This window comes from Vanellus vanellus (genome assembly GCF_965231255.1).
Source record: "Vanellus vanellus genome assembly, chromosome: 1".
In the NCBI taxonomy this organism is placed as follows: Eukaryota; Metazoa; Chordata; class Aves; order Charadriiformes; family Charadriidae; genus Vanellus; species Vanellus vanellus.
In genome coordinates this window covers 50,712,033-50,739,478 of record NC_138905.1, presented here as the reverse complement: position 1 = coordinate 50,739,478, position 27,446 = coordinate 50,712,033, and the positions used below count along the sequence as shown (strand labels likewise).

At 37.8% G+C, this 27,446-nt stretch overlaps 1 protein-coding gene across 3 annotated transcripts in view; it reads left to right on the top strand.

Moving 5' to 3' along the window:
- Positions 1-27,446, top strand: part of EEA1 (early endosome antigen 1) — a 211,486-nt gene that overhangs the window by 46,011 nt on the left and 138,029 nt on the right. Inside the window, exons 13-30 of one of the 3 annotated variants that reach the window (XM_082479107.1) lie at positions 1,761-1,910; positions 2,905-3,024; positions 3,255-3,458; positions 4,106-4,306; positions 5,760-5,873; positions 7,091-7,246; positions 9,190-9,329; positions 9,950-10,280; positions 11,781-11,882; positions 13,353-13,547; positions 14,383-14,565; positions 19,967-20,152; positions 20,600-20,731; positions 22,566-22,751; positions 23,061-23,299; positions 24,770-24,890; positions 25,234-25,332; positions 26,387-26,518. In XM_082479107.1, the coding sequence (XP_082335233.1) occupies positions 1,761-1,910; positions 2,905-3,024; positions 3,255-3,458; positions 4,106-4,306; positions 5,760-5,873; positions 7,091-7,246; positions 9,190-9,329; positions 9,950-10,280; positions 11,781-11,882; positions 13,353-13,547; positions 14,383-14,565; positions 19,967-20,152; positions 20,600-20,731; positions 22,566-22,751; positions 23,061-23,299; positions 24,770-24,890; positions 25,234-25,332; positions 26,387-26,509 (2,982 nt within the window). In that variant the 3' untranslated portion in view covers positions 26,510-26,518. Of the gene's footprint in view, positions 1-1,760; positions 1,911-2,904; positions 3,025-3,254; positions 3,459-4,105; positions 4,307-5,759; positions 5,874-7,090; positions 7,247-9,189; positions 9,330-9,949; positions 10,281-11,780; positions 11,883-13,352; positions 13,548-14,382; positions 14,566-19,966; positions 20,153-20,599; positions 20,732-22,565; positions 22,752-23,060; positions 23,300-24,769; positions 24,891-25,233; positions 25,333-26,386; positions 26,786-27,446 lie in introns of those variants that run through there. The other 2 variants (XM_082479106.1, XM_082479108.1) reach the window with 2 other exon arrangements.

Genomic DNA, 27,446 nt, shown 5'->3' with positions numbered 1-27,446 from the left:
AATATAAATGACTTTTGCATAATGTTGTTTGCTAATTTCCCACTTTCCAAATATTCTCTCCTAGTATCAACATAGCCATGAATAGTTATAATAGTTATCTTGTTGCACCCTTTCTTCATTAGATTTTTTCCTCCAGCTCTTGCTCATATTTTTAGTGAGGAGGAAGTTTAATAATTTAGTAATTCCTGCAGAAAAAGACAAATGTTCTTGATTACTGGAGGAGAGATTATGGGCTCTTTCCTCACCCTGTCCGCCCTTTTCTCTTACCTTTCTCTTAACTCTGCAGTCACAGTTAGCCAGCAGCATCTTGGCCACACGCCGAACAGCTTTTCATTCACATTCATTCAGCTTTTCATTTTCGTTGCAGTTGTAGACATACAAACAAATAATTTAGTTTGGTTTCCTCAGAAAATAAGGCATAGACACATTTGTTTCCTCGTCTCCGTCCGCTGTAACTTTTGCATTGTTTGGTAACTTCAGCCAAATTTTGACAGATGGCCCAAAGGCCTTCAGCTTTAGGTTCTTCGGTGTTAAATTCTTGTGGAAACAGGCAGCTGGGTAAAGCAGAGGGACTTATGTTCGTGCCTCACCCCCTCAGTGCCTGAGGGGGAAGATTTAATGTTATCAAAACCACTGTTCCTTTCTCTGTCCCACTAGGCAGCCAGCTGGTCAACAAGTGGTAGCTTGCAGTGAGCAACAAGATTGTGCTGCCTTTTGCCTAGGTATTAGTAGGAATTTGAGAAAAGCCTGAGAAAGGTGTAGGGATACCGAAAGGAGGACCTGGAGTTAAAAGGTGAATGGTTCAAGGGTCTCGGACCATCATTCATAGGGAAGCAAGCTTCATTCATCCTGATACCTGTAGAAAGTTCTTGCTGTGCTGCAAAGCCTAATCCATTCTCTGGTTTTGCATTGAGTTGAAAGTTTATTTGTGTATCCATGAATGTGTTCATGTAGAAGTAGGCAGGAGGTAACCCAGGACCTATAGAGCAGTTTCAAATAGAAGAACAGCTGATTTTATGGAGAGAGCATTTTATAACAATGAATAGTAAAAGGCCATCCTTGCACTCTGAAGAGGGCGCAGTACAGCTTTTGATGACTAAAAAAATTATGAGGCAGGCCTATGTCCAGCTGGAAGAGCACATCACCGTACTTACTTTCTGCTGCTGGGAGGTGCTGGACTGTAAGTGACCGAAGTTACTGTGTAGCCTACGTTGAAGGTTCATGTATCTCTTCTCTGTAGAGAATGAATGCCATTGATCTAACCAGGTCAAGCTAAAAATTACACTCTTACTTGTCTAGCAATGCAAAACAGTATATTGTGGGAACCAGCGGAGCAGGAATGGTGCTTCAGACCCTGGATCGATAGGAGTGAGAGGGCGCGTGCTGTGTAAGATGAGATTGCTGTAGGCATCACTATTTTACATGATAGTCCTCATGCCTTTGAAGGGTTGCCCTCTTTGTGTTTCTATTAAATTTCTGTAACTCATATTGAAGAGCTTCTGTAGATAAATGAAGATGTTTTTGAGTCCCTCCAACCTATTTTTTTGAATATTTTTTCATGCTTGTGCAGCTGATACTATTCTTTAACATGATTTGTGTTTCTGAGGTGTGTGATGGACATACGTGACTTCAGGAGCTCATGTAGTTGTGGTACTCTGAGTTATGAAAACTTAGGGTAAACATTGCACAAAATGAGTCTAAAATACAGCACTGTTGTCTAAAGAATGACTAAACAAATGGATTTTTTTTTTTTTTTGCAGTTGCACAGTAAACTTCTAGAAACAGAGCGCCAGCTAGGGGAAGCACATGGGCGGCTCAAGGAACAGAGGCAGCTGTCTAGTGAGAAACTGATGGACAAAGAGCAGCAAGTGGCTGATCTGCAATTAAAACTTTCTCGTGCTGAAGAGCAGGTAAGGGCTTTTATAGAGACTCTATAGTTTGTTCTGGTTCTGATAGGAGCCTGTATATACAGTTGTTGTGATGTTGCAGTTTATAAAGTTTGTCCTTATGGGAATTTCATTTGACTAATTGTCAGTTGACTAATTGTTAAAATCTGCCTAAATATCACTTGCATTACAGATTTTTGTAAGGCTAAACACTCGTTGGATAAATGTCTGTTCATGGTGCTTTACAGATGAATAAAAGATGTGCTTTTTGCACTTACATCCTTTGTCTAAGGATCTTATGAAAGAAAAACTTAGGTGTACCTAAACCCGTATGGGTAAAGTTTTGTGTGTAGATATTTTTGTGAGATAAAGCCCTACAGGAAATAAAAGTGAACATGGCACAGCAGGTCATTGATAGTTACTAATCTGTGTGGGGTGGATGGGCAGAAAACACTTGTTTTATAATTTTTGTTTGTTTTAATGAGCATCTTGTATATGTTGCTGATTTTCTGCTGCCTGCATGGGGATTGGCCCAATATCCGAGTGGTACGTTGTCAAAGCTTTAAAGCTCTTCTGTAGCTAATTTGCAAAGCCTTGACCAGTATAGAAGTGGAGACACTGCTAAACTGAAGTTGCTACTAAAACTGCTAATAATAGTAATAATAATGTTGTTTTACAGGTATCTGTATCATCAGTCATGTTACACCTTAACAACTGTTGGAAAAAACATGTTTTAGATTTTTGAGAGCTAAAATACATATACGTCTGATAGTTGTTTTGTAGTTCTCGTTTGTGATATAGAATCTGACCTATTAATAGTAACGAATGCTTTTGGTTAGATTTTGAGTCTTCAACTAGCATTACACATTTTTATTTTTATACCAGTTTTCAAATATTCATGTTTAGACTAAAATCTTTTAGCATTAGAATGAATATGGAGCACTGTTGGCATACCAAATGGTGCTTGTTCACTCATTAGTGTGGTTGGTTGGTTTGGTCGGTTTGTTTTTTTTTTCAGCTAAAGGAAAAAGCAGCAAATTCCACAGAATTGCAACATCAATTAGATAAGGCAAAACAGCAGCACCAGGAACAGCAGACACTTCAGCAAAATACTACAGCAAAACTACGAGAAGCCCAGGTAACATGGTTATGTATCCTCATGTGAAAGTCTATTTCAGGATTTCATTATTTTAAATATGTTTTCTCTGTGAAAGTGACTTGCATGTCCTATACTAGTTTCAATAAATTAGCTTGTAGATTTAGAACAGAATATACAGAAAGTGTTTAATAAATTTATTCAACATTTTATGCATTAGGAGTAACTTCTAAGATCCTTATGGTTAAAGGAGCTATTATGCAATTTTCTAGAATGATTTGGAGCAAGTACTACGGCAAATTGGAGATAAGGACCAAAAAATTCAAAATCTTGAGGCTTTGCTTCAAAAAAGCAAGGAAAACATCTCTCTGCTAGAAAAGGAAAGAGAGGACTTATGTGCAAAAATTCAAGCTGGTGAAGGAGAAACTGCAGTTCTTAACCAGCTACAAGAGAAAAACCATGCATTGCAAATACAGGTAAGAACTTGGAGACTTGTTTCTTTTCTTTCGTTCTCATTATTGAATCTTGTTTCCTTTTTTTTCTATTTTGTCAGATATGACACTAATCTTTTCTGTACCTTGCTGTTTCTTTGATACTTAGTTTGAAGATCTTACTGTAAACTTCACAGGGCTTGTGTTTTGGTGACTTCCTTGTTATCAGCATAGAGGAAGGAATCCCTAGATATTTCCTAGGTACATATGCTAGCAATATGTGCTTTCAAATAGTTTTTGGATATATCTACATGTTTGTTTCTTTCTTTTATTTTAATTATTTATTATTTATTTTAATTTATTTAATTATTTATATTTATTTTAATTTCTGCTTTCAACACCAAAATTCAGTTCAGCCTGCATCTGTTTTCTCCTTAGTGTTTTGGGTTTTGTTACAGTAAGGCCAAATTGACAATTCCCTTTTGCTTCCATTTTCAACTGGTAACCTGTTTAAACTCTGGTATTGTGTACTACATAGCTGTCCTGGTTTTACTGTAATAGTTCAGAAAAAGAAATGTGATAGTGCTGAGTATCCAGAGCCATGATACGACATGCTAAAATTCAGATTTATTACTTCTTTGGACATGCTGTTCCAGCCTTCTCTTCTACTTACCTCCCTTTTTTCACTGCAGGTAACTCAGCTGACAGAAAAGCTGAAGAATCAATCAGAAAGTCATAAACAAGCCCAAGAGAATTTGCATGAGCAAGTGCAGGAGCAAAAGGCACATCTAAGAGCTGCTCAAGACCGTGTGCTTTCTCTGGAAGCAAATATCACTGAACTAACCACCCAGCTAAATGAAAGTAAAGAGAAAGTATCACAACTTGATGTGCAGGTAATGGAACTCTATACTGGCTGGTGACGATAAATCCTGCTTGTGAGTTCTGTATTCTCTCCAGAGAACGTACAAAGCAATTTGGGAAAAATTGTTTTTACTAACAGACAAATGAAGTAGAGTAAGGCAGATAAAATTGAGGAAAATATAAGTGGGTTCAGAATAGCAATAGATGGCAAGTGTTGTTTTTTCAGTTGTTGTTTTTGTCTATATTTTTTTTTTTAATTAAAAAATACCCAGACAAAACAGAGTTCATAATTGAGTAGAGAAAATTTGTCCTAAAGCATCTCTTGTTGTATTTGTAATGATTAGCCATCCAAAACTCTTATCAGTTCGGGATTCTGTGCACCAGAATGAAAGTCTGTCAAGTCACTAACATCATCTTGTTGCCTAGAAATTTCCTATAATGGTGTCTTTTGTCAAAAACAAAACCAAAAAAGCTGTGTGCCACCTTGTCAATTTAATTTACTAAAGAAGGAGATTCCCCAGTATTGACTCAATGTGGACTCTCCTACTGTTAAGAGCTGCTTAAGCGAAAAGCTGCTAATTAAATTTATCTATCCCAAAGAATAAATAACATTTCATCAGAAGTTCTTGCATCGGTACACTTGGAGCAGCTAGTAGTGTTGGTTTTGGATCAGTACACTGTGGTGTCTTTGAATTAGTGTTCCTCAGTTTCAGAACAGTTCTGGGAACTTCTGCTGATGTATCATTGTGATGTTTTTACTCGGCTGCACTACACTATCTGGGCTGTTTTTTCACCAAGACATTAAAGCTAGAACTGAATACTCTATGGACTGTTGCAACTGTTTGGTTTTTTTAAGGCAATCAGAGCTTCTTTACAGTCTTCAGAGAAGTTGTATTTCTATTAAGGACAAAATTAGTCAACCACAATAGCAGGTTACCTTAAATATTGCCACTCTGCACCAGCGCCATTCATACCCACCTTCTAAATTTTGTGTGGCTGTTTTGGAAGCAAGGGATGTTGTTGCTCCCTAACAGGCAGATAGTAGTAGAAGAAGATAGTATGCATGTGGAAACATACTTTTGTTATTTCTTATTCTTTTTGCTTTTAAAAATTTTGGAGGCCCTCAAATGTGCGTGTAGTCTGAAGTTATCACGGTATGCATGTGTGTGGATGCAGTAAGTCTATCCCGTTGTTCCTTGACTGTAAGAAAAAATATTTTACTAGAATAGAAGGTGAGTGGGTCTGGTGGTTTTTTTTTAGTTGTTTGTTTTTCTGTTTTTCTAGCTCAAAGTAAGAACTAACTGTTGCTTAAAATCTTGGTATTTGTCTAAACCTTGAAAATCTTTCTACCTTTTTTTTTTTTTGAAGTAGCACATGAAAACTACTGATTTTATTATTAAACTTACTGATACTGATGAGTATAAAAAAACTTAAAATGAGTATGGTAAAATAAGTTTTTTTAGTGAAATACAACTTATCTTTCAGGTAAAAGCAAAGACTGAATTGCTACTTTCAGCAGAAGCATCGAAAGCTGCTCAAAGAGCGGATCTTCAGAATCATCTGGACACTGCCCAGCATGCACTGCAAGATAAGCAACAGGTTATAAGCACTATATAAACATAAAGTTTCTATGTTACCTAAAAAACTACTCAAAAACCTAAGAATAGTCTGTTTACAAACTAAGCAAACATGTGAATATGCATTTGAAAACCATTTTTAGGATATTTTAACCATGTTATATGTATTAATTTCATTTTGCTGTATTCTGTACCAGATATATTTTGCAGTGTAAAGAATTTACTTGCGAATCCACTCCTTGCTGTAGGATTACGGTTCAGAATATAAATTGTCCTATGGGGTATAATTCAATTCTTACCTGCATGTTATGAAGAAAAGATTGTAGAATACACTGGGTACAAGGAAAACTTTCAACTCTTATTGCAGATTCAGATAAATTCAGAATCAGATGCCTGTATTGAGAAATAATTATCTGTGTGCCAAGTGACACAAAACCCCAAAAGATTGTTGTTAAAATATCCTGTTTTAATGTGTGTTTATCCTAGTGAAGCGTATCACTGGCTACTGAATCAAATATTTGCATTGTTAGGATCAGTGCTGCTGTGGTCTTCATGGAAACATCCAGCAGATGCTAACATAGTACAAATTTTTAGGGTAGGAATGTAATTAATTTCTATCAGCAGAAGACATCTTTTTGCAACTATTAAATAAGTAATTAATAATTAAATAAGTCAGCTTGGTTGGAGAGCAACGAGCTTTGATGTAGCCGTCATCATAGTGGTTACTAGGTGAACGCATTTATGTCTCTTGCGGAAATTAGGTTGTTTTGTGTTGAACCAAATGGTTTGAAATCATCTCTGGTGTGTGGAGAAATGACTGTTTCCATGGTATTTCTTTCCTCTTCAGTGGTGCTTGATTTCATGAAGACAGCAAAAATTTTCTCCAAGGTTTTGTAGTGTTACTTTCTAGTTACTGTGCACTAACTGCAGAACCTAGTGCCTTTATTACCTTCAATTCCTCTTCCATTTACATGTTAAAACACCTTTGTTAAGATTTAGCGCACAGCCTGTAAAGTTTGAGAGGAATATTGTGGCTTTAAAAGAAATTTTGTCATTTAACAGAGAATTTGTGCACGTGTTTGTGTTTCCACTCTCAATTTCCTGCCCCTCAGAATAAAAATAAAACATTATTTTTCTTTTTAATTTGAACATGTTAGATCATTGAAAGCACATGTAACATTAGTCATTTTTGGAAGTTATTTAAAAACTAACTACCCTTGTATTTTCGTTTTACCTCAGGAGTTAAATAAGGTCAGCGTTCAGTTGGATCAGGTTACGGCTAAGCTGAATGACAAGCAGGAATATTGTGCTCAGCTGGAAGCCAATCTTAAGGAGTACAAAGAGAAACGTCTTTATTTAGAACAGAAAACTGAAGAGCTAGAGGGACAGCTTAAGGTTTGTACTGAACACAGTATCTGAGCTTACAGAAACTGATGTTCTCTGCTGTTTGGTAGTATGTGACAAAAGCTGTGCTAAAATTATGGGGGAAGGATTATATCAATGCCACTTTTGTAGGTATTCTTTTTCACTAGTGTTTCCTGATCCACTCTTTAATCCTGTTCTCCTGTTCTTCCATGCTAACATATCAGACTAAGAAGATAGGCTTGGGACATTGCCACTATACTGTCATTTTCCTGAACGTGTGTTTCTACAAACTGCTGTGCTACCTGGAAAGTGTTATGAGAGGGAACATAAATACTTCCCGAAATCAGAGTCTTCAAGTTCAACCTTTACAAGTGGTAGCAGGAAATATGTGATACATTGGTTAGCCCAAGTTAACACTACCTGTCTGGTTTAATTTATTTCAAAAGCCTTTCAGTAGGTTTCTACAGAGGTTTTTTTATCAAGATTTTTTTGTCAATGTTCTTCCTCTAACTCGATCTTGAGTTTTGCATTCTATTTCTGGAATCAGTTTTTCTCTTAAAGTGTATATAATTCTGGCAGAAGGTTTGCAGAACCTTTATGTGTTTTGAGATACTAATATTTTCACTTAAGGATATGAATGAGTCTGAATGCTTGAATGCTTTTGAATTTGGGCTTTAACCTCTGTTTGATATTTGTTAAGCATTCTTGGTAGTCAAAATTCACGATACATAAAACCATATGCAGGGATCTAAGGAGCAATGCAGAATTGGTTTTGCAGTGGTGTTTGTCTATTTTGAGTGAGATTAGCAGTCTTTACGCTTAAGACTGAGTGGGGTGTTTTTCCTTGCTTATGTGCTCTGTAGAAGAGAAGGAAGTTTTTTTTTTTCCCCTGTATGAAGTTTTAAATCCAATGCTATTTAAAAAATAAAGCAGTCATATGTTTGCATTATTAGCATAAATATTTTGTGCTTCCGTGTCTCTCTTTGGTTGCACCCTGTTTTTTTTTCTCCCCATTTTCATTTGTGTTTTTATTTTTCGTCCTTTTGCTAAAGTTTCACAAATCACCAACAAACACAAATGCTTGGGAGGAATACAGTGCTTGCGTGCACAAGATTTTACAAGCTGAAGTGTGAAACGGAGCAGGGTTGTTGATGCTGTCAACAGGAATGCGATTCTGTGTAAAATCTTGGTGTCATCACCATTCTTTAGGGTTATTCCAGTTGAATGCGTGGTATTTAAAAAAAAATAATTAAAAAATAGAGACAAAAAGCCCTCAGGAATTTTCTCAGAGAAACTTGACCATTTTGTTTTACGGCTACTGCATGAAAGCAGAAGTGCCTGTAAAACAGCCAGCGTGTTGAAGAGTCTAAGCTGTGCCCATTTGCTGAAGACTCCTGTGTTCTTTATACTCTATGTAAATGAACAAGTACCTTCTAAAAACAAAACAAAGAAACCCTCTTTCAGGCGAGCGTAGGATTTCTTTACACCTGTAGTTCGCGTCTTTATTTTTGTTATAAAGAATGGCAGAGTTCTTGGGATATGTAAATCAGCAGTCATTTGAAACTGCTGAAACTGCTCGGTGGTGGCTGAGAACCTGGCCCCAAAGCTGAGCGCTGTGTATGGCCTTTTTTTATAGAGGTGTTTTGGATATGCTTTTTAAAGATTTGAACTTTTTATCTATTATTATGCAGTAAAATGGCTGCTTCACATTTAATTTAAAGATGATTTCAGAATGCGTTACCATAATAGTTCACTTCTGGGGGAGCGAGAGATTTGCAGGAACTAAATAACAAAAGATAAATAGCAAACTAATGAAACGGATAGACAATGTGTGGGAATTGTGACTGCTTCCTACAGTAAAGACTTCCTACAGTAAATGCTACTCACACACCAGATGACTACTGCTTTTTATTGCTATTTTTATTTTGTTGGTTGTGTTCTGATGGCTCTAACTTTTCATTTTTCTATCTCAGAAGCTGGAAGCTGACGTTCTTGATGCTAAAGCGAGCAAAGAACAAGCTCTTCAGGAGTTACAGCAGCAGCGACAGCAATCTACAGAATTAGAGCTCCGAACAGCAGAACTGAGTAAACAACTTGAAGCAGCAGGAGAAGTGTATGCATTTCCTGTGTTATACTACTTTTCAGTCAGACATAAAACTAGAGTGGTTTGGACTAGAGCTGAAATTTTGTTCTTCTCTCCCGTGATTTCTTAAAATCATAGATTAAAGTGATGTGTTCCCTCTGCTATGAGAACTGAGTTATATCGCACCTGTTTTCTTTTACTTTATGTGCCACGTGGACTCCATCTGCCGTGTTGTGTCATGTGGATCACTGACTGCTGTGATTCCATACACTACTTAGGTTTATTCACTGCGCTTGTTGTCAGCTAAATATCTGAACAGTTTAATGTGCTGAGGTCCATCTTTAAATATCCATAGCTCTGTAACTTTCAAAGACTGATTTGCAGTTTATGCATAAGCAGCAAAAGGGTAGTTTCTATTCGTAATGTTTGAGGAATAAAAATCCATCTCAGAATAGTATTTAGAGTTGCTGGTATGTCTTCATTTGAGAAAAGGCCCAAGTCTAGATGAAAAAGATATGATTTGAAATAGTTCTGTAGTAAATGTGTTAAATAATAGACATTTAATAATACAAATGATACAAAAGAACCCACGAAGAAGAATAATTAAAAAAAAAAAACAACACACTTTATTTTTCTCTTTGTATTTGTAGGATGTCTAGTACTAAATTGGATTTACAGAAGAAATCTGAGGCCCTTGAACAAGCGAAACAGCAAATTTCAAAGCAGGAGGAGGAAAAGGCCAGCCTCAAACAAAACCTTGAGAAATCAAATCAAGATACAAGTAAACAACTCAAAGAATTAGATTGTAAGATGCAAGCAGCAACATCAGAGCTGCAACAAGTGAAATTAGAGAAGGACAATCTATTAAAGGACCTTACAGCTACCAAAGACAAGCTCTCAAAAAGTGCTGAATCCTTCAAAAAAAGAAAGGAAGAATTAGAAAAAGAAATACAAAAAGGAAAAGCAGCTGTGGCAGAAATGGTGAGTAGTTTGTTTCATTAGACATTGTTTGGTCTATTTACAGACTGATAAAATGATTTTGCTTTCTGTCTGAAATCAGTATGCACACAATGACAATGCATGGAGATTAATTGCCTCAAGGAAAAAAAAAATGTGATTTTTAATAGTTGGTACATGTGTCCTACCTTAAATTTTTGTCTGGATATTTAGAGTGCTAAACATCAGTCATATCACACAACAGGATCCTTTTTTCTTGCTGCATGCCTTTAATATGGTGAAGAAACTATATGGAGCCAAGTGGAGAAAGAATTTGATGGCAAATGTCCCCCTCTTTTAAAATACATCAGCCTTTTTATAACAAAACAAACTTATAAACGTTTTGCTAAATTGCCACCATATTGAAGAAAACGTTACTTTTCCGCAACCATTTTAGTTTCTGTTGTGGAGTCTTCTTATATAGAAACTTTCTGTGCACTTGTCTGGACATGCTGGAAAGCTGCGTACTGTAGGCAGAGTAACATCGTCTGCTCTTTGGGGAGATGGCTAGCTCGAGGGATTATCAGACTATTTAGAACTGTTTGAGTTTCAGAAAGGTCTCAGAAGTGGTGGTATAATGACAAGTGCTTGACCACCAGAGCAACCTGTTATGGTAAAGAAAGTGAGTTCTCACTAGCCTTAAAACACACCTTTTTCTTCCCTCTTTTGCGTTGTTGGTAGTATGAATGGGCACTATACGAATACATGTTTTGTAGGTTTTCTTATACAGTTTTCCTGACACCCCTGCCTCAGACATGGTAGGGGTGTCTTTCTCATTCCCTTCTTGTCTTACATGGCACCATTTCCCAGAACCCGTTCATAGCTGCTTTTATTCTGATCTAAAAAAAAATTCTGCTCTTGGTTAAAAATAACTTTTTTTCCTTTGCTCTTTCACCTTTTTAAGATAAGCCTTTTTGTTTGCTTTACTTAGTTACTGCTCTTTAAATATTTGTTTCTTCTAAAAACTGGAAAAATTTTCTCCCCAATTTAGACTTAAAGATAGAAGTCCAGATTCTGCTTCTAATTCTGTAGTCATTTGGAGGCTCGCCACTGTCTTAAGTACATAGTATTTGGGCTTAAAATGTAATTGTATTTGCGTACAAGTCCCGTAAATGTACTTGCTTATGAGTCTTAGAACATCAGGAAATTTTGGATGGTGAGGGGAGTGATGAGCCTACTGCTTCCCACAAGAAGCAGAAGGGCTGACAACAGTTGCCTCAAACAGGGAGACTGTCCCTAATCAGAAAAAAATCTTTGGCATGTGGCTGCGTTTGTTAGTACCGGATATCAGCTCTGTTCAGTTTAGATTTACCACTGTTAAAGTTTTGAGAAGTTTTGAGCTGAAAATATGTCTGCAGCTGAGAAGGAAAGCATTTTCACCAAAAAGTAAAGAATTATTTTTCAAGGCTTTGTAGATCCTGCAAAAATACCTGGTACCTGGTCTTAGAAGCTCACAGGAATATTTCCCTGTCTTGTGTTTTTTAGGAAAAATCTTGCCAAGAGGTAAAACACCAGCTCCAGGTACAAACAGAGACTGTAGCTAAAGAGAGGAATGAATTGAAAAACTCACTGGAAAAAAAGGAGGGGGTAAGCTGTTTGCTTAGTTTCAAAAATCTAGAAAAAAAAAAAAATGTTTAAAAGGTTAATTTTCAGTCTTGCATGCTGGGACTGATAAGAGATAAAGAGGTTGTAGTTCTCTAATTGTAACCTACCTGAGGCACTGAAATACTAAAAAATTCCTAGATGTTAATATGAAACTTTAAAATACAGGTTTTACTCCTACCTTTCTGTGCCCCACATACTTTAGTGGGTGATTTTAGCGCTTCCGTTTTTTTCATTAGTGAAACAGTTATTTTGTGTTACCATGTCCTCATTTTTTTCATACTTATGGTCTGTGAACAATAAAAATTGTTATCTTGTATCCTTAGATCTGTTTTAGTCTCAGGCCTAATCAGTATGTTCTCCGTGTGGTTGACAGGACATTTTCAGATTTTCTTGAAGGATTTAGTTGCTTTTGCAAACTTGTGTAAGTCACTTGCCCGTGACTGCATATGTACTTGACCAAATGTACTTCTTTCTTAAAGATGAGCATTCGGACTGCAAAACCATGTAGTCCAGCTGGCAGCCTGAAGGCCAAATCAGCTTTCAGGGATTTCTTGACCAAAGCTGTCACCTGTTCCCAAAAGGAATCAGAAAGATATGATCAGTGGACACAGTTTGATGGACTGTGATGGACTCTTACTGTCTGAAAGAGTTTGTGGATGTGCAGGTGTGATGGTAATTGCTCTGTGACTACTGCTGCTACTCCCCCGGCTCCTCTCTCGTTCAGCAGAAAGCTGAACTATGGTGCTCTGTGGCAATTGCAGGAGGGTGAGTTTGATACTTGCCGCGGTTGGCAGCAGGAGAGCCCAGACCACTGCCGGCTTGAGAAGAGTTGCCTGCGCTTAATTTTGAATGATGAAAAAAGACTGCAGTTGCTCTAAGGGTAGGAAATTGGGAATAACAGATGATTTTAATGTGTTATGGTAGCTCTTATAATCTACTTGCCAGTGTTGGAACACTGAGCTCTGAAGTAGAAGGTAGCAGCAGTGGCACTGTGGGATGGTCTGGTTCTCTGTGCAAGAAATAACAGCAGCATACTTGGAAACTGTTTGCTGAGAATGATCTGCAGCTCTTTGTAAAAACGTAAGAGCGGACATACTGGATCACAAGAAAGGTATAGCCTGGTATGTAATCTCTGGCAGAGGAAACTAGCAGAGGAAACTAGCAGATGCCTAGAGAGGAGTAGAGTAGGGCAAGCCTTTCGGATTCCTACAATCAGGGGATTCTCCACAACTTCTAGCAGTCCTTTGGGAGCTGATTTCCTGAAAGAATATCTTCAGCTTTAACAGCTTTTCATGAAAAACCCAGTTTTTCATCTGTGAAATTATCTGTTTGCTTTACTACGTAATTTGTCGTGCACATAGTTCAACAGGCAGTTTCACATACTACAGCATGTGCACAAACAGTGATTTAAATTAAAATTATATACAGTTATTTAATATTTTTTGAATATAGATTTCTAAGCAGTTGTCGATAGAACTTGATTCAGCACGAGCGCAAGTACTGGAAATTCAGGGTCTTCTGAAAGAGAAAGAAAAAAGCGAGCAACATCTCCAGGGAAAGCTGAGAGAGTTAAAGGAATCTTTTGAGCAGAAGAAAAAACATAGTGAGACACTGCAAGCTGAATTAAAAACCGCCCTTTTAGAAAAGGTAAGGCTGGCCTCTCTTATTCCATTCAGAAAATGAATGTAAATTTCTCTGATAAATGCTGCAGCTTTTATGTCAGTATCTTTGTGATAAACAGCTATTTGCTGTAGTCTTTTTGGAAATCATAAGGTCAGGATGTGGAAATAAGGTCTTCAGATGCTGTTGGAGATTGAAATATCAACAACAATAGAACCAGTGCTGACATATGCATTCTGTATTTACTGAATTTACTTTCAATAAAGTGATAAAAATGGCTAGATTGAATGTGTTTATTTTGCTTTGGGAGCATGCTATGAGGCAAGAGCTGCCATTTTCTTGTGAAGCAGTGGAGTTTTCTGAGAGAAGTTTCGACAAACTCTGCAGTGTTTTGGAATGTCCATGGCAGTTATAAACCAAGTCTTCTCTTATTATACTAAAAGAATTTATCTGAGCGACAGCATGAAGCTCCTAAACCATGATGGAAAGAGTTCAAATGTCTTAAAACATTAGGGAATGTTTTGTTGTGTGCCACGCATGGTTAAATGTTGCTCCAGCTTTGGCTGCCCTATGCTACATGATCATATTTGTGCTTTAGTCAGTCTGTGGAAACCTTAGAACTTGGAAACATTATATAGATTTTTGATGTTTGACCTTAATGTGTTTCATTTAGTCTTTTGACATGAATTAAATTTTGTTGTTAAATTAATTGCTGTAAAATCACAAACATGAGATTACTGAACCGCTATTTCATAAGTGGAAAAAAAATCTCATCTTGCAGTGGATATACAGTTTATTGAAATGATTAAGCTTACTTTACTGTCTGTAACTGTAATTGAAACTTCCTATGCTTATGTTTCAGGCAGAACTGGAGAATAAACTGCAACAACAGTCTATTTTGTCAGCGCAGGAGCTTAAAGCAGAGAAAGTCAAGCTAGCAGACTTACAGAAGACCCATGAAAAACATAAGGAAAACATGGAGAAGCTGCAGCTGGACCTTTATGGGAAAGAATCTGAGCTGCTGGCAACCAGGCAAGACCTTAAGGTACTTACAGTCATTTGAATGCCATATGTGACTTAGTAGATCTCTTTATATTCATTTTGAAGAACAAGAAATAGTGCAAGAACTGTATAGGAGGAAAAAAAGCTCTTCTGCTATATATAGAATTTAGTGCTGTTCAATCCCTTCCCCTGGGACAGATGACATCCTGAAACTAATTTAAAGCCAAGGGTATTTGCCAGCTTACCTGAACTACTCTTCCATTTGTGCAGCAGCAATCTGAGCTGGGGGAGCAAAGTGACAGATGATTTATTTCCGTATTCTTTTAAGAGTTAAGTTTTTGTGTTGCCTTTTCTTGCTATATACTGTAGCTTTCAACTAATTTAAATAGCATAGCTAATTAGGGCAAAGTCTCTGCCAGCATGTGAATAACTGCCATCTTCTAGATGATGTAACTAGAATTGTAGTTGTCAGTCTTTTTCCATGTCCTTGACCCTTCTGCTTCTTCCAGGCTGATTGTAAATTTTCAGAGATGTCAGACCAATAGAAACAGTAGGTTTAGGGACCCGCTTGGAATACAGGTGTCTGAACTTGGAAGTTTTTGCTATTCCTAAACTGAATTTATCTGGTTTGGTAGTAGGGGGTAGTGCCTTCAAAGAGGTATAGCTGAGAGCTGAGTCAGTCAGTAAGGGTTTTTTTTGTCCTTTTTTATTGCTGCCCTCCTTCATGCCAGTGCTCCAGTTAGTCCCAGGAGGTAATAAGCAGCAGAGACTGCCTGTCTACTGGCAAGATGTGTAGTTTTGGCACTTTTCTCTTCAGGTGAATCCCACTCCAGCTTTCTCTGTCTGTCTGACACTGTTGTTTTAGGCTCTTCTGAAGTTTATGGAGAGAAATAGGGCCTTGGGAGGACAGATCATCTGATCTGTTTTAGATGTCAGCTTCTGTTTGCTTCATTATGTATAACGGGAGCCATTGGTGACTGCTTAGATTTCAGAGCTCCCTTTCACCTGTCCCAGTGGGGGCCTTGCAGTCCCACTGCTGAAATCATTAAAGGTCTTGTGGCTGTTTCAGATAGGTCCATGTGAGCTGTGGAGCCCTAGCCAAACTCCAGGTTTGGGGTTATTTTAAGAAAAAGAGAAATAGCTCCTTTACATATAGGCCATTGGAGTTTTATTACTCATACTCCTCCTCTGAAGTATTAGATTACCTGCTGCATTTCCCTGCAGGTTGCAGAAGCTTTACTTATCAGTGCTGCTTGGTTGAACCACTATGTAAAAACGTGAAGAACTTTGTCATGATTAACAAGCAAAGGTGGTTTAAACATACTCTTTCTTACAGTTAGTTACTATAGCACATGTACCTCTGTGAGTTAATTTCCTGCAATGCATTTAGATCAACACTTGATAATGCAATGACCTGTAAAAGCAGTGGATGTGCTCAGTAACTGGGGTTTTTTTTTGGTATAGTTTTCGTTTAAGTATCTTTTGTTTCAAAAATAGCTCTGAATAAGTATTATTAAACCAGCTTGATGACCTCTAGTTCTGGCAAGTATAAAATAGGACAGTAGGTGTCCCACATGATTTTAAACCTGAATGGGCATGGTAGCAAGAGAGAGAGAGAGAACATCTATGCAAAAAGGTAAAATAAGGTGATGGCAACAGAAAAACAAGGTTTTCAAGATGAGCAGTCAGGTAACTTGATTTACTATGTAAGTCTCTGTGGAGCTTAGAGAGCCTGAGGAAGATTGGGGTCCTCGGTGCAAGTGATGCACCAACTTGGAGGCTGTTTGCTCGATTTTAAAAAAAATTTAAAAAAACATATATTAATTAGTATTAGTGAGGTCTGCTCGCCACAGCTTTTTTCTGTAAAATGTAGAAGAGGGAAAAGATGGGGAGCTGATCTTTAGTTGTGGATGTGCTTGCCTCATTGCAATGTTGACCTAACGATGCAGTGATACCTTGTCTTAGAAGACCACAAAGGAAAAAGCACAGTCAGTAAAGCCTCAGCACGATAATGTTATTCTTGAGAGCTGAATATCAAAATACCACTCAAGTCAGAAGAACTTTATGGTAGAGTTTCACAGTCGAATTCAAAGTCAGTTGTCTGGATTATGTTTTGCCTTGGGTGAGTTACTTAATAAAGGGAGATAATTTGAGCCAGAGCTATGGATTTTGATTGAAGTCCGGAACCGAAGCTGATGGGTGGGCTAGGGTTCAGATTGGTCTTAATCTTACTAGTAGGCAGTAATAGAAGTTTTTAAAACTTCTATGTAAGGTGAGCTTAGGTCTTTCTGCGCAGTATTTTTAGTAGAGAGAGGAAATCTCTGCCCAGCTGTGTTGAGCCAGCACAGTTTGAAGCCCAGCATTGTTCAGGACAGGCACAGCCACGCCGTATTGTGAGATCCTAGCAGCGCTAGGTTTTCTTAAGTTAAAAATACTAAAAGGGAAAGCTTAAACACTCTCACATGGTGTAGCACCGTGCTGTTGGTGAGGCTGAGGTTTCAGGCGTGGGGATAGATCGTAAAAGGCCATACAGCGTATGGGTGACGGGAGTAGGGTGGTAGGTGAGGTTCCTGGGAGGGGATGGCAGAAGTTGGGCTGGAGACAGAGCACCATCTGCTGGCATCTGGTCGGAATATCACTGCTGCGATCGCTGGCTCATCTCCGGCTGGGAGGGAGACTGAGGTGGGACTGAAAAGTGAAGTTTTGCAGTTGGAGGTACAGCATGGCAGGAGACCGACCTGCAGAGCGGGCAGCTGCCCTCTGGAGTGCCAGCAGCACGGCTGAATCCTGGTTTCTGGTGCAGTAACAGAAGATGCTCTTTATGTAGCTGTAGCCAGCTGCAAACTTTGAAGCCTTAAGTCTTGCAGAGGGAAAGTGAGAAGTGTTGTAATAAAATTGGCAGCGAGAATGTCGTTATAATTTTATGGATACTATTTGCTGCAAATTTACTTTGGTTTAAAAATGTCCCGTCTATAACAGTAACTACACCCATACATTTTTGTCTCTGTGACTGGAAAAAGAAATTGGGCAGGGTTCGAATGCTTGTGAAAGCTATAGTTTTTGATAAAAAAGAATGTATATAATTAAACAAGACTACCCCTAAATATTTTTTGTATACACACATATATACAAATACCTGTGTGTATATAATATATAAATATTTTTTGTATACACACACAAAACATTAAATGTTTTTTATATAGAAGCATTAACAAAAATGCAGAGCTGTTATTTTTGCCTTGATTTTGAGTTAGTGCAAACATACTTTGTGTGAATCCTGCTCTCCTGAGCTCTGCCAAGTATCCTTCAGTCTTGGCATTTGTGCTTTTTGTAGTCAATCCTGGTTTCCTCTGTGTTCTCAAAAGAATGTTTCTTGCCTCCAATATTGGCATTGCTGTCAGCATATCTTCAGTGGATGTTCTGGGACAATATTCATGCTGCCAAACCTCAAGTCTGTAAGTCAGGAGCTTAGTTGCCTACAGTCAGTGTAACCCTTCTTAGGAAGTGAAGAGAGATGAGGTTAGCATCTGTGGATAATTTCATGTCTCTCCTTGTGGACTGTTTGTGCATAATACAGTGCAGAGTAGGCCTCATAAGAGCGTTTACGTTGTCTTAGCCTAGGTACAGATACAATGAGATAACCTGTCTAGTACAGACACTGGGGGAGGGGGGCTGTTGAGAGAGGAATATCCCCTGGGTAAGGGTTTTAATTTGGGTTTTACTATCCACTTCATCGAATTTCATTATTCTGTGCTAACAAATTGGGTGTAATCACATTTCTTCTACGGGAAACAAATTTGAATAAAAGCTGTAGCTTCAATATATTTCTCTCTAAAACTGCAGAGACCATTGGGTTTTCCTGTGAAGATGTTATATGATGATGCTTCACATATCCTTTCTCATTCTTAGGAAAATATGGTACTCCACTGCCCACAGTGGAGCAGAGAGGGATAATTTTGCTTTCTGAAAGACCCACCCTGCTGAAAACTTGAAATTGTAAAAGCACCTACTATTTTGCTTAAAAAAATTCTGTGTTAACACCTTGTGAAGTAGTAAACTCTAATAGCTCAGAAAGGAAATAAAATAATTTGTCTGCAAATTAATTTTAAAAGCCAGTGTAAGCTGTTTAAGAGCCACTGGGGTGGTTGAAAATGCTGTTGAATCAGCAGTATTCCATCATTGGTGTTTCAAACTAAGTCTAACTCTACAGTCAAAATACTTTAGACATTACAAGAGAGGGTTAGGAGGCATCAGAAATCAATTTTTTAAATCAGTGTGGTAGTGGCTATATGCATATATATGCGCAATTAAGTGAAGTCAAAGTTGTGCTTATTGTTCCTTTTAAAATCACTAACCCTCAACAAGAGGTTTGATTAGGATTTATGTAAGAGCTTCAAAAAGAATTTAGTTTGCTTTGAAAGAATTTAAATCCTTACTGGTGCACTGAAGGTAACAAACTTATTACTACTAATAAATCTCACCTCATTCTGTATCTTAGCACCAAAAAATTCCCTGAAATACCAATATTTTGGAGGAGTGAAGTATGAGTTTGTTATTTTTATTTCTCATTGGTTCTTTGTGAAAGAACATGCTTCTAAGTGGAGCTAGTCCTTGCCTAAGCCAAAGGCTTTAAAAAAAAAAAAAAAAACAACCTCCAGAATACTAACTCAAGAACAACCCTGAAGTTTGACTTTGCTGTGAGCAAATAGAATGAGCCTTGGGTGCAAGTTTTATGTTGTTTCTTGGGTTTTTGTGACCTGTTGTGGAGAGATAAACCCAAGTTCTTTTCCTGGGTAATGGGGAGAGTTGGAGGCAAATTAAAATATCGTCTGTAGTAGATTTTGAGTGGAAGTTTAAATTTTGTGTTTAGAATGTTGATGCAGTTGAGATTTTGAAATGTTTTGTCCCGATATTAGCATTGTTAGGTTGTACCTTTCGCTTTAGGATTTTCAAAAATTTTACAATTGTCCTAGCACTAGCTTCGTTAAGTCATTGGTAAAAAAAATAGCATTGAATGACTTTTGAAATCTTCACAGTATAGCTTCCCTGCCTCTTAAGTAACAGCTGTCTAGAGTTATAGAGCAGTTGATTTGCCCAGAGAATAAAATAAATTTGCGTGAGGAAATTCAAGTTCATTCTCTTCTCATCAGTCACCTTTCATTCGCTGCCCTTTTGTATGTTTTCACCTTTTCTCTGTGGAAGGATGCAAGCTGGAATATGTACAGTAAGGTATTGCTGCTGGAAATGGTACTGGGGTAGTTTCTTTTTACTTAAGGTAACCTCATAACCTAGAATTTTCTGTAACTACGCTTTCTCAACATTTGAAGCTAAATGTTGCACGCTAGATAACGTTTTTTTTTCCATGTGGAAAATGTTTAAGTGACTGTTGAGTATCTGAAGCTCTTATACTGACAGATAAATTGCAGAACTCTTTTTGTAATTAGTCCACAGAAGAGAAACTTGCTCTAGCTCAAGAAGAATTAGTTTCCAGCAGAAATCGTATTGCTAGCAATAATCAGCAGATTCAGGAACTGAAGAAAGCAAAGTCTACACTGGAGCAGGATGCATCAAAGAAGGAGCAGCAGCTGGGTGAGAAGACCAAAATGTTACAGGATCTTCAAAATGACAGGGTAAGTGCCTCTGTCTTTTGAAATCTTCACACAGGCATATCCACCCCATGAAGGCACCCTTTATTAATTTCTGTTACATCTCTAAACAAGGGATATTTTGAGGGCGTAGTACTGTTGTAGCTTATAGCAATGGCAGTTTTACTGAAACTGTGGTGCAAAGACTTTTAACAGACAGTTGAATTCAATTTGGTTCAAAATAGGCTGTTAATTTGTTCTAAGTGGCTAGACAGGTGGAGAAACGATATTAATTTTAAATATAAACTGCAAACATGCTGCTAGTTGTTTGCACTACAAACTGTGGATAGAGATAGGTGGCAGTTGTTTCCCCTTAATTACAAAGCCTCCAAGTAGGTTTTGGTCCCTGGATATTTTTTTGTTTGGTTGTTTTCTTTTATTTTGTGAACTTGGAAGAAGTAACTTTTCTAACACTTTTTATTTCTCTTCAAGATTTTGAAAGAAAAAGACTTGGCTAATGAAAAATGTAAAACAACAGAGCTCCAGGAAATAAGGAGTAGACTTGAAAAAGAAAGTGCCAAGCTGGGTGAAGAGCTTAGAGCCTGCAAGCAAGAATTTGAGAAGGTATATTGAGACAAACTGAGTCTTCATGTGGTTGGTTATCTCATAAGAAATATGTGCCTACTCAATAGATGTTATCTGGAATGGCTTTGCAAAGATGGTTGCTGTAAATATCAGTATTACAGGTAAGGGAACCAAAGCAGATTTTGTTGAGGTTCCTGAGCAATGCTGACTTGATTAGTGATAATCCTGGAGCACCGGTGCCCAGTGTTCTTGACCAAGAAGACCACATAACTTGTCTTAGGTTCAGGATGGGTTATATGTCCTGGCTTTTCTTCTGTTCCACTGTACATACCCTGGCTTGACTATTCTGAAGTGCAGAAAAGATGTCCAAAAGTGTCAGGAATGTGAAGTTTCCCAGATATTCTACACACATCTGGTACTTCTCAAGGATGCGTGGTAGAGTTGAAACTCCATTGATGTGCTGTGGTTTCTTAAAATGTCTTAAAAAGTCACAGTCTGGGAAGAAACAATGTCAGGAGCTTCATAAAAGACTAACTCTCTTCCAAAATCATAGCAATCAAATGAGCTCTCCAAAGAGTAAAAGTTTGGAGGCTCTAATGAAATAACTTTTAGTCTTCAGTAAAACAGACTATTTCTCACCACATTCTATGTGTTTCGTTTTTTATTCTCTGTAGAAACGAACACTCCTAAAAGGTCACAGTTTGTGTTTTCCATATTCTACTATTAGTAGTTACATTTGCATCTGTTAAGCACACAGGGTTTAAGTTGCTGCACAAGTATAAATGAAGGTACAGTCCCTAAATGCTAATAAAAAGAAAGTAACATATCTTACGAGTTTCAGATGTTCTTTTGTTCTTCAGTGTCTAGAAAATCGTCTCTTATTTTTAAATAGAAGTCTGTCCTTTGTTTCTGTCAAGCAATCTATGCCTAGTACTTTCTTGGATTTTTGGGGAAATGTAATGAAAATTCATGTCATTCCTAAAAGCTCTATTCTAAAGAAGAAAATTTATAAAGATGTATATAAAATGTGTGCGCACCAATGGCAGCTTAATATTCATCTCTTGATCTCCCTACAAGCAATCAGACTAAAACAAATTGTCTCCTGAAGGCTTCTACTGTTTCCCATGTCCTGCCATGGAATGGGTAGATACGCACCTATAGGGCATCCCCCTGTCCTCAGTATATGTTCTCTTGCTGTCTTTGGTTTGGTTTTAATTTGTGACACACGTTTTGATTTATGGAAAAATAGCAACCTGTATTAGTCTGTTAGTACCTGCATGCTTGGCTGTGTAATTTTAAGGAAAATGATTACTATAAATTTAACTAACTGTTCTACTTCAGGATTTTTTATGTTTTATTACAGAAGAACAAGTAAAACTAATATTTAAAACCAAATGTATCATCCTACTTGCTTAAAACATAGGGTAATTATTTATACATTTATGACTAACAGAAACCAGCTTTCTTCCGTCAGTGTTTGTTTTTTACATTGTCATTATGATGCTTTTAACCTCAGTATTGCAACCAGAGAACAGTGTGAAGTAAATTTTAGAACAGACTCTAGAAAATGGCAATGGACCTATCTTTTCAAAGAACTGTAGAAAACGATCCAACAGAGCTTCTACTACTTTAGTAGAAACATACATTAAAGTTACTTTAAAAATCAAATGTTGTTCATAATATAGGTATAAGTTTAAAAATCTTTGATTATGGAAATCAGTGATACTTTGTGCTATAAAATCATCCTTTTTTCCGATGATAAAACTAAAAATTATTGCTGTCCTCTCATTAGAAAGATTTACAGTAGTTTTGAATTTAAATCATTTACACTTTCAATGTTGCTAGTTTAACTTTGAGCTCTGTGTCCTAACAGGAGGTGGCAAATCTCAAGGATGCAAAACAGCTATTGATTCAACAGAAATTAGAGCTGCAGGGCAAAATAGATAAGATAAATTCAGCTCTGGAACAAGAGAAAAAAAACCATCAAGATGTAAAAGATCAGCTGAAAAAGAGAGAAGAGGAGCTGAAGAAAGAATGTGCTGAAATTGAAGCTAAACTGGTTAGTATGTTTGAGAATAGAAGACTTGTTTTGTGAACACGCCTTTGGATTCTTTCAGGGACAGAGAGGAAGCAAAGAGTTGACTTTAGTTTCACATTACATTAATTTTTAAATAGCAAAGTCAGAAATCTTTTAAGCATTTAATAGTGTAGGGAAATTCAGTTGGATTACAGCCTTGTCTAATAGAGTTTGATGATTAAAAGTAGTGATTCTGGTACAGTAAGATTCTTTGCCTCAATTAAATGTAGCGAATAGGGAAAGAATACTTGGAAGGTTTTTTTTTTTTTCATTGTTCCGTTGTTTTCTTAGCACACAGAGAAAAAAGAGAAAGAAGAAGCAAACCGGAAGCATGAGGAAAAGGAGACAAAGCTCACCATGCAGGTCACAGCTCTGAATGAAAACCTGGCTACCATGAAGAAAGAGTGGCAAAGCAGTCAGAGGCGAGTGAGTGAGCTGGAGAAACAGACGGATGATTTACGTGGGGATATTGCTGTCTTGGAAGCAACAGTGCAGAATAATCAGGATGAGAGAAGGGCGTTGCTGGAGAGGTAAGCTGTGGTCATGATGATGTGGAAGCATAGTTTGGGAAATGGATAGCCTCACACTGAAAAGTTGTTTCAGTTGATTCAGGATTCTCTGTGCGTGCTTTATTTAAATCCCTGTTTGTTCCTAGTGCCTGTGGGTGCAGTTTCCAGAGTGCAACCTTCTGTTGTCCCTGCCAAAGCACAGCAAGGGGTGTTGGGAGAAAACTGTGCTCTTTGTGGGCTTTGACAGGGTGACTGTTTTGTAGAAAATCAGGCAGGCTTACCGAGACCTTACTTATCACCAAAGCTACACCTCTGTGCTTGTGCTTGAAGATTTATGCCCGTCTGTAAGAGCCTTCTAAATCCATTGGGCTCCTCTGAACTTTGAGGTGTGTAGGTTGTGGCTTCTCATATCATCTGTTGTGTGAACCTTGCGAGGCCTGACAGAGAGAGCTTCTCTTGCCTGAGTTAACTGTCCTTGTCCATCACTCTGAGGCTCTGCTACCTTGACTCAATCAGAGCGGATGCACTAGTCATCCAGAACCCTGGAAAAGACTCCTTAGTACTAGCCTCCAATAACATAGAATTTGCTTAGGGACTTCCAGGTATGCCCACTGCTCAATCTTAGGAGATGGAATGTGTAATTGGATTAGATAGGCTAATGTTCACACAGGATGCATTTTCTTCCTCCTGAAAACCTACAGTCTTTTCTGCAGTACTGCTGTTGTCTCTGCAATACATTTAAGTCTTAGCTAAGCAGAGCGCCTTTTCTTCAGGCAGCAGGAGGCATGCAAGGCAGTGGGAGTTGCCTGAAAACAGTGATTACAAGGGTAGAAGAAACACCTGTGAGACAGGAAACTTTCTTTGTCCTTGTTTCCTGACATGTTTGGTGAAGGCAGAGTGGAAAACTTTTTTTGATACTCTCAAGCTGGCTGATTTGGTTTTTAAGCAGTAGACCTTGGGAAAGGATGGGATCTCAATCAATGAGATCCTCATTCTTTGGCAATCCCTTGCCGTACTGTGCTGAACTCGTCCAGTAGCCGTTTACAGCTTGGCAGAAAAACAGCCTTTGAAATTTGGCTTTCGACAGTTAACTGAATTTCAGCTGAGGGGAGGTGGCCTTGCTAAAAGAAAAAGGTTTATTTTCTGCTCTGTTGTGTGACCTGATCTGCTGCAGCTGGTTTGTGAGAGTGTCCTGTTGCACAGGGGTACTACTTATCGGGGCTTACTGTTGACGGACTGCATTCAGTACTGTCCCTGAGTAACTCCAGGTATTAATAAGCCACAGATATTTGGGGGCAATGCCAGATAATCTTAACCCGATTGTTCCAACAGAACATTTTTCCAGTGAAGGCATCCAAGAAATCTTCACAGCAAGGATATTTTTGGCTGGATTTTATGAGAGTAACTTCTCAGACATGACAGCCTGCCCAAAGGAGGCAGTGTACATTTGCCTTATATGCTTTGAGCTGACTACTTACTATTTTTCCTCAGGTGTATAAAAAGTGAGGGAGAAATTGAAAAGCTTCAAGCCAAACTTGTAGAAATGAAGAAAAAGCTGGACAACACTACTGCTGCAATGCAGGAACTTGGCCGAGAAAACCAGTCATTACAGGTACAATTTCATTTGTAACAATTAAACCTGTTGATTCTTTGTGTGGGAAACTTAGGAGAATTTCAAGTTTGTGTCAGATTGGTGGTGGGTTACTGCCAATCCAGAAGTTATGCTTGTGGTGTATGAGAGCCATATTGCGTCTGTGTGTTCTTGTATCTGCTCATAGTTTTGAAACTTGGAAGATTTTCTCTCTGAACAAATATAAGCTCTAAGTATTATGGCAGAATTGGTGCTTTCATACTGCACTGGGTAGTGTGTGCAGTGAAAACAGAGGAAATTAGTAGGAATTAGACATGCATTTAAAAAAAAACCCTGCCTTTTTTTTTTTGTATCTTCCATATAGATCAAACAAACCCAAGCTCTCAACAGGAAGTGGGCGGAAGACAATGACGTACAGAATTGTATGGCCTGTGGAAAAGGCTTTTCGGTGACAGTGAGAAGGGTAGGTGTGTTTTACTGTGTGTCTGTGGGGATTTTCTTTTTCTGTTGTTTTCAAACTCTGAGATGGGATATGAACTTCAGAAAATGGCCTTAGTAGTGCTGTGATACTCAGGACATCTCAGAATACAATTATTGCTTGCAGTGCCTTAAATATTAAAAATAAAGTTTGTGGAGCTTACTATATTCATGATCCTTTTGCCATTTTAACAGCATCAGTTTACAAACAGTATTAAAATAGTTCAATCCCCTAAGTGAGCAAGCAAAATTACACTGTTTTAAGGGTATTTACAGTAAACTTATTTATAACTAGTCTGAACTGGATTTATAGGTATAAAAGGAACGTACATTTCTTGAAACTAGTTATATGTGAAAACGAGGCATCAACATGATCTGGTGCTTTGTGACTATTTATTTCTAAATGCTAACTAGGCACGGAACAGAAGAAACAACTGGATGTGTTTTAGGTCTGTAGTCAGAACATCTTTGTAAAAACAGCTGTGGTCAACTAAGATGTTAGCATCCTTCAATTGGCAGGGTTTGCCCTTCATCCAAAGATTACCATCCCTCCAACAAGTGACATGCCAGTGAAGTAGATGAGGGATATTCACGAGGTTCGTTCTGCAGTGCTTCCTGACTTGGTCTTGGGTCTCTCTCCCTGTCCTGCGTTATTTCAGTAACGTTTTTGGGTAGTCTTTGAACAAAGGCTGCTGGATCCTTTTATTCAAGGATACTTCTCAATGTGAAAGCAGGTAGTTACATGTAAGAAGAACATGTTTTCTGTGACCAGAACAAGTTCAAGAGGAGGATGAACTTCAACCAGTTCATTTCCAAAACTGGTATAGTCTCCCAACTCAGTGAAGCACTTCTGAATATTTTACTCCTATACTCTTTAGAAATTATTTACTCCTATGGCCTTCTGTGTGCTCTGTAACTACTGTTTGCTAGTTCAAACTGACTTCTGAAACATGAGAGTTGACTTGACATGATAGTGATCTCTGTTAGTGATCAATGCCCGGTCATTGATGTTCAGCATAAACGTTTCTTCTTTTTCACAGCATCACTGTAGACAGTGTGGAAATATCTTTTGTGCCGAGTGCTCAGCAAAGAATGCCTTAACTCCTTCTTCCAAGAAGCCTGTCCGAGTCTGTGATACTTGCTTTAATGACTTGCAAGGATAACTGGCTATCGTGAGTGACAAAGAAATGTTACACTAAAACTTATAATTTCTGTTGATGCACTTCGTTCAGCACTCAGACTACTATTCAGTTTGGACAATGATTGTAACACTTGGCAAAATTTAGTATATTTTAAAATGTTTATTGATACGAAGTAAAACTATTGTATTTTTTGTGAGACATGGGCTCAGATCATCCATAGCTTATTGCCATTTATCCTGGAAAGAGCTTCTATGTCTAGTTTAGAAATACCCAGTTATTTGTAAATAAAGTTTAAACAGAGGAGTAACAATGTATTTTTTTATCTTTTATTTTTTTGTTCAAGAGAAACAGCGTTTATGTGATATTGCAGTTTATTCTTGTTTCCTTCAAAGAAAAAGGAAGATGCAAAAACTTGTGAGGATTTTATGTATCAAATGTTGCTGTAAAAGCATAACTAATTGTTGCATTTGATTGCATATCTGATGTTCTTTTATAACCCCTTGTGATTTTGTTTTCTTTCTATCTCTGTGGTTCTTAGACTCTTCTCTTTAAAGTTCAAACTCCACAGTGAGGGTAACAGCTGGACTCGAATCCAATGCAGTTTTATTTGCCCACTTAGAACTTGTTGTAGTGTCAGCACCCAAGTCCTTATCCAGCTACAGTGCTTGGATGCTGGAACATCTTTACACATACTGTATCGCATAGTTTGTGTGTGTGTGTGCCTGAGAGAGAGTATGTGTGAACAAAAGATGAGACAAAGTTTAGCTGGCATTGTAGGACTATTACACAATACATTACAATATTCCATCCCGATTGGTTTTGCTTTTACATATTTGGTTGATGGACTTTAATATTCCGGAGACCCTTATATGTGGGTTATAAAAAGCAAACAAAGAATACTGGCAGTAGCCTGTAGCTCATCTCTTTCCCCTGCTGGTACTCTGGAAGCCCTGAGAGG